We start from the raw sequence: 14,025 nt of genomic DNA, 5'->3' as shown, positions 1-14,025 counted from the left end.
TGGAGTGTGAGCCTTACCTGGCCCAGTCTTAGATCCTACCCAGAAGTCTGCACTGGGCTCTGGTCACCTATCCTCCTCTTTCATATGTACATATGAGCTTGTTTATGAGTGTGTGGTGTGGGTATACACACACACACACAGGCACACACACCGAGGCCAGAAGACAGCCTTGCATGTTGCATCTCTCTGGGTGTTGTTCACCTTGTGTTTTGAGACGGGGTTTCTCACAAGCTTGGGTCTTGCCTGATTGGGCTACACTGTCTGGTTAGTGAGCTCCAGGGACTTGCCCGTTTCTACTCCCCATGCCCAAGAACGGAATTAATTACAAGTATGCATCTCTCACTACCTGTTTGCCTTCCTTCCTTCCCTTCCTTCCTTCCTTTCTTTCTTCACATGGGTCCTGATGATGGAATTCAGGTCAGTGGTAAGTGCTTTGCTGACTGATCTACCCCCACCCCCACTTTGAATTTTTGAGACAAGCTCTTGCTTTATAGCTCACACCAACATCAAACCTGCCATCCTCTTGCCTCTTGTGCGTCTCCTCCAATGTGGATACATTAAAGTGGATGGCTGATGTGGGGATCAAGGACAGTATCGTTAATTCTTTAGAGATGAGGACAGGAAGGGTCAGAGAAGATGGGTCTGAACTAGAGGCAACAGGACCAGGGTCTGTCTCCATGGCTTCTGATGCCTACACCAGAGTTCTCGCTTAATGGCTCTCAGGCACAGAAAGCTTTGTTGCTCCTGGGCCCTCCTCAGGCTACACAGAGTACAGTGTGGCCTCTGCCTGCCTGGAGCTAACTTTTGGTGTCTGCCTTGAATACTTTTTTAATCGTGTTCCTTTGAGTCAAGCACAGGACTCACAGGCTGCTCCAGGCTTGGATACCCTGGGTTTCCTTCCTGGGGGGCTTTGGGAGACAAGTGGGCTATCTGCTTCCTCCAGAGTTTCCACAAGCAAATCAGTCACAGCAGCTAGTGCACCTCTGCAGACACCAGGGTTTTTGGTCTTTTGAGGCTTTTGTGAGGTGGTAAAGGCATGCTCTGTCCTTGCCTCCAAGAGAGGAAGCACAGATGCATACGTGCATGCATGTACACAAGCACACTGTCATCCAGGTTCACATACCAGACTACTGAGTAGCTAGACTGAGGATACATTCTCAAACTATCTACAAGAAGACTCTTTCCCAGCAGCCTCTATGCAGGGGCCTCTTGGCCGTGATGTCTATATCCAGTCACCCAGATACTGTTGGACTCACCATAGGATCTCTTGAGGTTCAGACTGAGACACTTTTTTTGTTTTTGGTTTTGTTTTAATCTGTAGGTCTAGGAGGTTGGGGACAGAAGAATGTATTCTCTATGCTTCAAACCCTGAGTTCCAGAGCAGGTCCCTGAAATGGGTCAGGGCAGGAGGCACAGATCATGTACCCCATGAGGGCAAGCAGGTTATATTCTTGCTGCTGCGGCACTGTGAGCCTCCGCCAATACCGTGTGTGTGTGTGTGTGTGTGTGTGTGTGTGTGTGTGTGTGTGTGTGAGTGTGTATCTTTGATGGGCATACTACCAAGATGAGTAAAAACCAGGCCCTTCTGAGAGAAAACCAAAAACATCTCTGGGCAGAAGGTGACATGGGCCTTTTAAGGGGAACTATGTCTACTCACAGGCCGTCTCATAGAAAACATCCCTCAGTGGAACACACCAGAAGAGTTATACCAAATGCCAGCATCTCTTCATGTCTAGAAGAGATGGCAAACAGAGTGGGGCACCACTGTGTCTAAGCACGGGCAGCCCTCTGTAGCTCCCTGGGTCCTTCAATGGTCCCTCCTACCTTCCCAACTCCAGACTCACCAGCTAAACGTGGTCTCCTTCCAAGGGGGTGACTTCTCTTGGCTAAGAAGGGTGCTGGGTGGGTTGACTATCCAGGGCCCTGGCTTTGCCAGAGACAAGGAGCTTTGAAAGGGCAGACCCAGGCGGGTGCCAGGAGCCCTCTCTGGTCTTTAAAGTCTTCCTCTAACACAACTCAGCTCCAGGGGTCACAGAACCATTCCCTTTTATAGACACAGAGGCTGTGGGCTCCACTGAGACAACCTAACAAACAGTGGTGTCTGGCCATGGTGTCTCTGGCCACTTCCCTGCATGTGCCTCTCTGGCCCACCTCTCCCTCACACCCCTGACTTCCCCAAATATACCTTGTACCTCCACCCAACCCAGCTGCCCCAGCTCCTGAGTCTCTATTCATCCTCTCCCCTCTGCCCACATTGCTCATTCTCACTGTGCCCGTGTCCTTCAAGCTCCAGTTCAAATGTCACATTGCCCATAGGCAGGTCTGACCTAAGCCTGGGGTCTCTCTCTCAGGCCCCTCCCAAGACCCCTGCACCACACTGAGGGCCTGATTATCAGAGCACAGCCATATTTCCCCCATAGGAAGGTAAATCAGCCCTGGGAGGGTGAGCCCGGTCCACTCCCACCCTTCCACCTCAGCACCCAGCCCTGGGGGGAGCCAGCACTCAGTAAATGTTTGCTTAATTGAATCTGGCCAGGCAGCTTCCTCTAAGACAGGGGCCAGGTTAGCAGGACTAGATGATTCCTAGTGCAGGGGAAACCACTTGGGCAGAAAAAGAGTCTGTCAGGGCTCAGGCGTCTTGCCCCAATCCCCTTCCCAGACAAGGCTACCTCGTTTACCAGGCTGGTCCCTCCACCTTGAGACTCAGACTCCAGGGAACCCTGGTCTCACTTGGCACTGCTTTCCCATCCTCCTCTCTGTAACAGGATCCCCAATTCTCGGCCTAGGCAGATTCCTGCCATCCTCACCCAGACAGGCTCAGCACCTCCCTAAAGGCAGTGCCCCCACAGATCCAGCGCAGGATCCCGGGCAGAGGCCCTCACACCCCTCCCCAAACACCCCACCGCCTTTTAAGGGAAAAAAATATTGAGCCAGGAACACATTACAATCGCAGCAGGTCGATACTCATCTCTGGCTCCAAATGCCTCCAAGGAACCTGCTCCCTTGCAAGAGCGATGACCGAGAACAGCGAGCTGTTGTACCCGGGCCTCAGGGCCCTCTCTTCCCCTTCTCTCAAGGCCAAGCGCAGGAGCTCCTGACACCTGCGGCTGCCTGAACCACTCGCCCCCGGAGAGAGACCCTCGCCTGACGTCGCTGCTGCAGGTCGCCCGCCTGGGCTCCGCACCCACAGCTGCTCAGGGCGTGCAGTGGTCCCACATCATCCTTGGCGACCCCTGCCCAATCTCGTCAGGCGGCGGCCAGCCCTCCCGAGGGTTACTGGGCTGCTGTGCCTCCCTCCCCAGGCACCTGTCTGGGCCGTGGCTACCCCTGCCCACCCCGCAGACAACCCCACCCTGGCGGCTCTCCCACCCGGCGGGGCATCCCTGCCTCTGCACCCCTAGCCCTGGAGATCTCGGGTCTCCAGCACAAAGGGCCCAGGCTCGGGCCCGGGTGGGGGTGGGGTGAGCCCCAGCCGCGCCCCCAGCCCTGGGTTCAGCTGTGCGCGCCGGGGCCGCTGGTGCGCTCACTCACTCACCTCCCGGGCGCGGCTTCGTGCGTCGGTCGAGCTGCACCCGGCGGGGCGGGGCCGCGAGCGTGGGGCTGTGGCACCCTGGTTCTGCACGACGCGGGTGCCAGCGCCCGCGCGAGGACGTGACCGGTCCGCGGGTGGCACACACGCTCCGCCGCCCTGGCTCCCTCCTCCACCCTCCCGCGCCGCCCGCAAGCGGGTCCACCCGCTCCGCACCGCGCCGCCGCCGGCAGGGGGCGGAGTCGCGAGCGCAGCCCGTTGCCAGGCCAACCGCAGGCGGGGTCTGTCGCTCGCCTGCCCCGCACCACGCGCTGCCGCCGGACCACTAGCTCCGGCTCATTTTCCATTGGGCGGTAGTGGCCGACGGACGTACAAACAGTCCAATAACGACAGACATGGGCGGGGCCGCGGCTGTGTGCGCGCCGCCGTACAGCACGCGTTGCTGGCTCTAGCGACTAGAGCACTGCACTGCGCTGAGCCACTTCTAGCATCTTGGGAAACCCACCCCGAGAGCGTCGTAGCCCTAGTTCCTTGCACCTTGCTTGCCCCGCCCTTGTCTCTACTCATTGGAGTTCGAACTCAGCCCTGGCAATCTACTCTCCCACCCGTCTCTATGCAAGTGCTGTCGGTCTTGGCTTCCTTGGATCGCTTCGATCTTTTAGGGTGCGTGAAAACGCTAGCAAGGTTTGCGCAGCATGTCATTCGTCATGTCTTCTGCTCTCCTTTGCAGCATGCAGGGGGCACTTTTAGGAGTCCCTCCCACTCCAGCAGAGAGAAGCCAAAGGGAACCAGAACAGTAAAGTCCCTGCTCGCTTTGGAGACTCAGACCCTTGATAGAATACAGGCTGTGACATTCTGCTCAGTGTCAAGAGAAGCCCATGTGTGGATCTTGGCTGGTGGCCCCTCATTCCGAACAAGAAAGACTCAGACCGAGGTGGGGGCACCAGAGTAGTGCCTCTCTGTTTTTCCATCCTTGTAACTCTAAGCATATTGTGTCTTCGAGCCCAGGATGAGGTGGGGAGCCATGGCCACATGTTGTGCCCTCTAGCCAGCAGGATGCTTTGGAGGCCATCCCACCACCTCCCTGGGAAAGGTTCTTTTGCTGTGAGATGGGGACTGTTGTACTGCATACTCAGAGCGTGCGGGCGTGGGGTTAGGGGACAGCCCACCTGTGAAAGAGCTGCCTAAACTTCTAGGGAAGGGACAGGTACTGGTTCTGGGCACTGCTGAGGCCAACCTAAACATGCTACAGTGCTACTTAGAAGTGACCAATGAGGACCCAAGGTATTTTGCCAATGGTTGAAGATCATGTCTACCAAACCATCAGGCTATGTGGCCAGTCTTCTGCCACTGGGGCCTGGATGAGAGTCCGTGTCCTAATCTGTTAAAGAGGGTACTATAGACTCCTCAGAAGGTTAATGCATGTAGGAAATAAGGGACCAGGGCTCGGCAGAGGCATTTTCCACAGCAGACTCAGGGGTCAGATTCCAGCCTTTTGCAGAGGGTAAAACCAGAGCAAGAATTAGATTACCCCTTACAGCATTCCAGGTGGGGGAACAGAGGCTAGCCCCTGTATACTAGTGTTGGATGCTGCCTCCTGGACCTGACCCTGGCAACTACCTCAAATTGAGAGGCTTTGGTCTCACCTGATCTTTTGCTGGTGGCCCCCACATAGTGCATACTTCTAGAATATAGCTCTGCACCCTTTTAGAAGACCCTGGAAGCGTAGAGCAGGGGGTAGAAAGCAGCATACCCATTCATCCTTCTTATGTACTTGTAGTGGTCCAGTGGGGGCTTTGGGAGCCTAGGGCAGGGAAAACATTGAGCACTGGACTAGCTTTATAAAGATAGATGCTTGGGCTAGAGCTATGGCAAGAGCAGGATAGCCAGGTATCAGGAGAAGTGAGTTCCAAGGTGGCCACAAAAAAATATGGGGTCTGTCTAGGACCTCGGAAAGGCCAACTTGTCCACACTAGCATCTACCAGACATGCAAGGATACTAGGGACAGTCACAACTGCCTAATGACCTTTGAGTACGGTTGAGGAGGTCGGCTTCAGGACCAGCAGAGAAATTTAAGGTTAGCTTTCACACCCGAGAAAGGCTGAGTGTTAAGTATTGTATTATCTGAGATAGGCATGGGCTCACAGACAAGACGAGCTGTGTTGCTGGGAATCATTGGATAATGATAACTTTGAGTAGTCCAGCTAGAGAAAGTAAGAACAAGCTTATGAAATCAGTCTACAAGGCCTAGTACAGGGTAGAGCCTGTTACATCTGTGGAATCACAGGGACACCAATTCCCTAATGTCTTGCCGCCACTCCTCCCCACTGCAAGCTGGCTTTCCACCAGCCTTCCCAATACCCTGGTGTGGGCTGGGGGGGGTGTCTTGCTCCTATCAGGATTTTCAGCTGCCCAGGGTCTGGGCTTTGGAGATGGCACCAGTCCTGGCAGGCTCCTTTCTGTGCCCTGCCTTCATGCTTCCACAACTCACTGATTCTCATACTGTGGCAGCTGGGTGGGTTTCTGCGCTATGTTTCTCTGGGGTCTGTGTATCCCATTCCCCACTTTAATATTCCAGATGGCACCTGGGTTAATTATAACTAGCCAGGCCTGCCAACTTGTCTTTTAGCTGAAGAGAAATGATGTAAATGAACAGAAAAGATTCTCCACCCCCCCCATACAAACTTTGGTTTTTTTATTTTTCTCCTTGATCTAAAAATGAATCTTGGTCCTGCTGCTTAGGGGCAGTATCTGGAGACAGATGCTGGGAAACAAAATCTGAGCTCCCAAGGGTCCCGGCTTTGTCGAGTACTTGGGCATTAGACTTGTTATCTGGACCTCAATTCCTTACCAAGGAAGGGGAGCTAGATAGAGGCAAGGGGAGTGCCTCTAACATTATAACTTTTCCGACATGTCTTTTTCCTTCCCCAGCCTCTATCTGTCTCAATTCAGACGATAGTCCCAGGCAGCAGGGACACCCTCACCCCCCCCCCCACCCAGGGTTTCCGGACAAACGTAGACACAGGTGCAAGTCAGGGCAGCATCAAGTCCCAGTTAGAGGATGGGATGCACAGCTTCTACTGGCATTTAATACCCATTTCAGTGCTGAGGGAACCAGGCTCTGAGATTAGGGAATAGGTCCAAGTCACACAGCTGGGAAAAGACACACTCAATTTGGAAGTCTGGCTGGGAAACAAACAAACAAACAAACAAACAAATAAAAACCCCTATAAAACAAAAAACCCAATTCATTTGAAGCAGGAAGGAGGAAAGTGGCTTCCCTGAGCTGTCCTGAGATCTTTGAGCATGAATGGGCAGAGCTAGTTGCTATACTCAGGCACCCCAGGGAGAAGCCAGATAAGAGCATCAGGGAACACGCAGAAGCAGTGTGAACTGCCCAGATCCCTGCCCCACCTCTCCACTCCATTGCCACAGTCACCTGCCATCTGACATCCTCAGGGACCGGGGAAGGAAAGCCGGGGTGATGCCCGCAAAGAGGAAATTCCCTGGTGCTAATTGGCACTGAGAGACCTTTAGGCTAATTAACCTGTTCATTTGCCTCTCTAGAGTAAATTAGAGGGTTTAACTGGGGAGACAGAAAGAGAGATGTTTGCTGGTGGCCACCTCCTCAGGGGCAACGGGAGGCTTTGTAGTGGGCACAGTGGGCTGCTGGAGAGGCTTGGCAGAGGGGCTGGCTGCCAGGCGGTAGTCACAGGTGGCCCTTGTGTGGCAGGGAAGAGAGCTCCCTTTTGTTCCCTTTTCATTGCATTGAATTGGGAAGGCTTCTCTGACAGCCTGGAGCTTTCTGGGTGCTGCCTGTGCCTGGTCCTGGGTTCTCCAGAAGTAGAGAGGTCAGTCCTGTTTATTGGGGTGTCTTCTCGCTGTGCTGCTAGCCTCTGTGCCCTATGGTTTGGAATAAGATGCCCATCCCCGCAGGGTCATGGAACTGAGCATTCGGTGCCCAGCTGGTGGCACTGTTTTGGAGACATTGTGGTACGTTTTTTGGGGTGGAGCCTAGCTGGACAAAGCCGGGGTATGCCTTAAAGTTTATAGCCCCCCCCACACCATTTCTGTCCAATGTGTGCTTCCATTTCTGCAGAAATGTGAGTTGCTAAAGGTTCCCAGCTTTGTGCTTCCATGGCTGTGACCCACCTGTGGCCATGTCTTCCCTGCCATGATGGGTTGTTCCTGCAGGGCTCATGTCACCTGTGTGTTTAGTCACAGCAGTGAGAAAGGAAACTAGTGCAGCCCTGCCCTTGCATGGCCCCAGGGATTCCCAAAACCCCTTGGCCAGATCCTGTCATTTTTAGATGGTAACACAGATCTTTAGGGGATAGCAGACACTGTTTTACACCCCACATTTTCTATCTCAGGCTCTACTCCCGGCATAGTTTGGATGTGAAAGGAAGCCTGATGTGTCCCCTGTTACTCTGGAGGGAATTTGGCTGGTTTTCTTTTACCTGTGACAAGATAACTGGAGAAAAACCAATGTAAAGGCGGGAAGGTTTACTTTGGCCCACAGTTTCCTAGGCTTCAGCCCATGTGGCTTCATTGTAGAGCATCCCGAAGTAGCAGGGGTAGATATAGCAGAGCTGCCCGTTTTATGGGTAGGCCTGGGCAAGGTGAGACCGAGAAAGGGAAGAGGGGAAGAGACAGAAAGAGGGAGAAGGGGAGGGGAAGAAGTGGTTGACAGCAAGGCATAGTTTTCAGAGGCACAGCTTTAGTTTTTGTAATTCTAGATAAGCAGAAAGAAGCCATGCACAGAGCTTGGGTGGAGGGTTTTTTTTTTTATTGGGGGAAAGTGAATGGGTAAAGGGGGGGAGGGGAGAGGGGAGCCTGGCCCCTGGGGACAGGAGTGGCAGAAGAGAAAAGAGAGGCAGAGAGAGGGGGAAGGGAGAAGACACACAGGCCGAGAAGGAGGGAGAGAGAGAGAGGGGGAGAGAGAGAAATGGGAGGTGGGCAGGGCCCCTTTAAAAGGGAACATAGTGAATGTGCACATTAGTGGCTGCAGATGAGGGTGTATCCTGTCAGAACCCCAAGGACAGGCCAGCACAGATGCCTGAATACTGACATTAAAGACCCACTTCTAATAGGCCCCATGCCCTATGAACTAATCATGTACTAGACTATTGATGGGGCTAATTAACAAGGTAAATGCCACTGTGAGCCAATCACCTTTCAACTGAGGCACTTGCTGGGGACCAAGTCTTTAACCTATGGGTCTTCAGAGATAGTTTATGTCCAAACCATAATAGTATGGAAGAGAGAGGCTCTCTCTGTGTAAGCCTTGACCTGCAGCAGTGAGCTCCAACTTCTCAGGCTGCAATGCACCTGTCTATGTTTGATGCCTCCAAGGCACAGGTAACCACTTCCAGGGTCTCACATCTCCAGACGTACTGCACCTGTGAACTCCTGCCCACTCTTTGGATCAGTCCCCTCACCTGGGCAGGCCAATCAGCACTGGGGAGAGGACCCTTTGATGCCCTTTTCTGTTCTTCAGGGGCCCGGGGCATCGTCAATAGTGGCCTGATCCCCTCGCTGGTATGGAAGCTGCAGTCAGAGGAGGAACACATTCAGGAGATCATCTTGGACACTCTGGCACCATGCCTGCAGGAGGATGCCACCGAGGCTCTTGACAGCCAGGCTGTGCCCCGTTTAAAAGAGAAGCTCCAGAATGAGAACCCCCAAATCCGCAGTAAGGCTGCTCGGGCACTCATTGCCATCAGGTGAGGTCTGTTTTATGTTGACAGAGTGGTCACCTCCTTGAATTTTTGCTGAGGGCCAGAGAAGACCACCAAACTACTCCTGGCCTATCAGTGGGGCTTCACCTAGCTGCATCTGCCAGTGAACCTAAGTGCATCCATTCAGGCATACTTCCTCTAACTAACTTCCTTGTGCCCTGGGGGAAGAGGGCACTATGTCAGAAGAGTACCTTTTCCAATAGTGTAACCATAGTACCTGGCCTGAGATTGTCCTGTATCTCAGGAAACTCTCTCTCACTCCCATCCTGGATAAACCTAGCTAATTGGTCACTTCTCCATGAAGAAGACAAGTAGGTGAACTCCAGTGATAATGTTGATAGCCAGTGGTCACTAAGTATGCAAACATGCCAGGCACTGCTTATAAAGTCAACTGTGGTTAGACAACGGCCGAGGAAGGAGATATCTGCCTTTAGAGATGAGAGAATAGAAGCATGAGCTCCAGTCACTTGCTCAAGTTCACACAGGGTCTGTCTAAATCCTGTCCTGAAAATGGGGGGAGGCTCCACAGAACCTCCCAACAGTCAGTCCTGTGTCCCCAGAGGCCCCTTTGCCTGTGCCTCAGTTTGAGAGGGAGAGAAGGCCTTGCCATCCCTTAAGTCCTGTCTTTCCTTCTATCTGGGAGTCTTGCCAGAGGGCAAGGCTAGTATTTCTGGTAGGCCTGACCCAGCCCCTGAGATGCCAGCTTGGAATGTTCATTGTTCGCATATTCTCAGAGCCACCCAAAACTGTCTCTATCAGGTCTTTGACCAGAGGTCCCCATCCAATGAAGCTCTGGCAACAGAACTATATCAAAGCACAGCTTTTGCCCAGCTCCTCTGGTATCCCCCATCAGCCTGTGTTCATTACCACTCCTCACTATTTTGTGTCATCCACATAGTGGACGTCTTCCGTTTGCTGCTCTAGACTAAGGGCTAGATTTTGTACTCCCAATGTCAAGTGCTGAGGCAGATAAACTCAGCTCTTACCTCTGTGTCTGGACTAGTACCTACCTTGTGTCATTGAGCTCAGGGCAGTCCTGTAGGAGGATCCAGGACTCTTTATCCTTCCCCAGGGTGAAGATTAATGGCCTAAAAAGCCAACAGCATCACAGTATCACAGAGAAGTGGCCACTGGATCTGTTTCCCAAACAGTGTTCCCATAAACTACCTATGCCTTTGAGGTTTTCAAAGTTCTGCAAAATGGTAGTGCAAGCAAATGGTCATGTTGAAGTCTCTGTGTTGGGATGTTTATGTACTGTGTGTGGCATTACCACCTGTGAGGAGGGCTTCCTAGCCAGGAAACGCCAATCCTGTCATGGTTGAGAAACTCTTGGGAAGTTCACCACCCTCATTTTCACAACTTCATACAATGCTGGAACAGGGAGTGAGCCGAAAGTTACCTTGTCTGGGCCCATGCCTGCGGTTGCTAGGTGCTAAGCAGCTCTCTGATGTGTGGAGCGGCTTGGCTCCTCCCTGATAAAGCAACCAACTCAGGTAGAGACAGACAGTCTTGCTGTGGGTCACACCCCTGTGTCTTAGTCTTCTGCATAGATGGACATGTCTTCATTTATGAGCATGGCTTAGAGTGAAACTCATTTCCCCTGGGTCTCGTTATCCCTTTCACTGGCAGCCAAGCCACACTGCCAGCAGAGGTCCTGTGTCTTAGCGTGTGTCCTGGGACATTCCCAGGCCTTACCTTCCTTTATCCTTTCTCTGCCTTAGCATCCCTTTGGAGGGCAAGAACCAGGTATGGCAGAATGATGTCATTCCTATCCTGGTGGAACTTTTGTCAGACTCCGAGGAGGAGGTGCAGGCTAATGCAGCGGGGGCCCTAATGCATGCGGCAGTGACCACTGAAGGTAAGACAAGGGTGCCCTTTAGATTCCCAAGGTTGGGTGGATGCAGGCAGGAGGGGAGAGCAAGTCCCCTAGCTTGCCAGCATCCATAGTGAGCTTTCCAAATGCTTCCTTCTTATGCCAAAGGCCAGGTATTAACCTCCCAGACTCTATCAAAATCTACTTTTTGGCCTATCACTGAGGATCCTTTGAAGTCTGGTCCAAGATTTAGACCTCTCTCATCTTCTCGGACACAGCTACTCACATTAGGATGTTTGCCCCTCTGCACCAAGCCATTCCCTTGGTCTAAAGACCTTGCCTCAGACTAGGGTCTCTTTGATCCAGGATTTAGATTAGTTTGGTGTCTACAATTCTGTTATTCCTGGGTTGAAGCAGATCCTGGGGCCCTTGGCCTTATGTGTTTCTTTCTTTAAAAAATAATTTTATTTTTAGTGATGTGTAGGTGTGTGTGTGTGTGTGTGTGTGTGTGTGTGTGTGTTTTCAGTCATGTGCCTCTTCCCTTGGAGCTAGAATAACGAATAACAGGTGTTTGTGAGCTGCCTGATGTGGGTGCTGGGAACAGAACTCAGGTCCTTTGCAAGACTAGTACCACACTCTTAGCCCCTGAGCCATCTCTCCATCCCCCTTTTGTGTTTCTTGGTCATAATGGCTTCTATCAAGTTGTGGGATAGGGCACACAAGAATACAGTTGTTTTTTCTCCCCCCCCCTCCCCAGGTCGGGATTCCCAGCCAGCAGACTTCAAGGCTAAGCCATCCAACCACTGGCTGAGGGAAGAGACCCAGGGTAGACTCTACCTCTGACAGACTAGATGTGGCATTCTCCTGTCTTGTCCCTTATACCTTTTGAAAGCCTTCTGACCTTCCTGACTGGTCTGCACTCACCTACTCCAGCCCTTTGCATGATGCCCTCTTTGTTTCCTGATGGCTCTGTAGGTTTTGGATTTATAATCAATATGGCTCCCCATTGGACCCCAGTAGTAGATTTGAGACACACAGGGAGAGAGGTTGGGGCTTTCTCGGAGTCTATAGCATCTTTCCATCATTTAACCTCCCTGAGGGACTTCTGACTGCATGCGGAGCAGAGTACCCCATGTGTCTTCAGCCCAAGCTTATGTGGGATGACTTGGAAGGCCAGGGGCCTGTCAGGTCTTAGCCAGTGGCTAGAGACCCAGAGGAAAGGACCTAGGGATATGCCACTCTTTCCCAACTGGGTCTTTGAGTCCCTATCCTATATCAGGCCCTGAGATGAATAATGGAGCATTGAGGACTTAGCCTTGGGTGTCTACAGTTGTCAGAAAAGGCAGAATGATGGAAGATGTGGAGAAGCCAGCATCCAGGGGATGGGGCATAGGGCAGGTATCCAGCCTTCTCTTGAGAGTGGCTGGAGGACCCCACTGCTAAGCTGCACCATTGTACCTACTGTGCATGTTTTGTGCCAGGTGCAGAGCAGTTGCTCAGGAAATGTCTGCCACATGAACATATGATTGATTTTTTTTCTGTAAAAAATACCGTGTATTTCGTCTTATGAAGGCTGATTGCAGGATAGGGGTAGGGTGACATGGCCAGGCTGGTTAGGGAACTGAGCAGGCAGATGAAGAAACAGATAACCCAGGTTGGACTCAGTGCAACAATATTGTAGAGATGGAGGTGGGGGTGGGGGGAGTGGGGAGAAGGAGGCAGGCGCAGGTGGTATTGCTCTTAAGAGGTCCCAGGAAACAGGACATGGGGAGACAGCCCCTCGTGTGCAGATAATTGGAAAACCTAGTGTCTGTGGCCCACAGGGAAATACGCAGCCCTGGATGCAGATGCCATCAACCCACTCCTGGAATTGCTGTGTTCCACACCTACCACCAAGGTGTGCCTGAACGCCACCAAAGCCCTCACCATGCTGGCCGAGGCCCCTGAGGGCCGCAAGTTACTGCAGCCCCATATACCTACCTTTCGTCTCCTCCAGATGCATAAAAGTGAGGCCATACAACGAGCAGCCAAAGTAGCCATTAAAGTGATTGAGTGGAAGCCATGACTTCCTTTTGGAGCCAGACCGGAAAGGCTGTCTGTAGACCTGAATAAATGAGTTGAATCTCCTGTGCTGGCTTTCCAATGTCACTTCATGTTCCTGGAGCAATGTCACAGCTCTCACCTACCAAAGAAGAAACACTAGACCCAGAAGGGCCTGGTTCTGGGGAGCACAGATCTATCCCATGGTGTGGAGTGGGAAGAGGCAGCCCTGATACAAATACTTTCTGCTTGGATCCAAAGTTCTTATAGAAGACATATAGCAGAACTGAACTCTCTAGGGATAGGGGTGGGAGGTAGGGACTTGGACTTGGGGTTGGAAGGTATACGGTTGGAACAGGCACCAGCCAAACTGTATATGTTTGACTGGTCAGGACCTTGGGGGTATAGCTGATCATGGCTTTGACAAATACTTTCACCTATGCTTTTTCATACAGAGAGACCAAGGCACCCCAGATCTCTCTATATGCTCTAATCTAGTCCTGTCTGAATGGTCAGGTTACAGATGCCCTGCTTTACAAGTGAACTAGTGTGTCCAGCCTCCATTGGAGGAGTGACAAGAATAGAGTGCAATTTCAAGGCTGAGCCCCTGGTCCGGGACTAAGCTGGACCCTCATCTTTCCCCAAGAGCCTGTTAAAGCTCTTACCTCACCAGTGAGAAGTGATTTGGAGAGGACTGCTCAGAGTAAATATTATCAAAACCAGAATCCCAAGAGCCAGAGCAAGCCTTTCACCACTGTCCTTTAAAGGGCCCTCAGGGACCCTCATAGCTATCAAGAGAAACACAGAGAAGTGTGTGTCCTGGAATCAGAGGATCAGCTCAAGTCGTCCCTTTTGTACAGAGGGGACTGGCTACCGGACCCAAATGGCATTTCAGGTGCTA

General features: G+C 52.2%; 1 protein-coding gene across 1 annotated transcript in view; it reads left to right on the top strand.

Annotated features, from left to right (window-relative positions):
• Positions 1–13,175, top strand: part of Rsph14 (radial spoke head 14 homolog) — a 76,115-nt gene extending 62,940 nt beyond the window's left edge. Inside the window, exons 5-7 of the mRNA XM_051186902.1 lie at positions 9,031–9,256; positions 10,993–11,129; positions 12,908–13,175. Coding sequence (XP_051042859.1) covers positions 9,031–9,256; positions 10,993–11,129; positions 12,908–13,149 — 605 coding nt within the window. The 3' untranslated portion in view covers positions 13,150–13,175. The remainder of the gene's footprint in view (positions 1–9,030; positions 9,257–10,992; positions 11,130–12,907) is intronic.
• The last annotated feature ends 850 nt before the right edge of the window (positions 13,176–14,025 follow it).

The sequence above is a fragment of the Phodopus roborovskii genome, unplaced genomic scaffold, assembly GCF_943737965.1.
Source record: "Phodopus roborovskii unplaced genomic scaffold, PHOROB, whole genome shotgun sequence".
NCBI classification, from domain to species: domain Eukaryota; kingdom Metazoa; phylum Chordata; class Mammalia; order Rodentia; family Cricetidae; genus Phodopus; species Phodopus roborovskii.
This window is presented reverse-complemented; position numbering and strand designations above follow the sequence as displayed.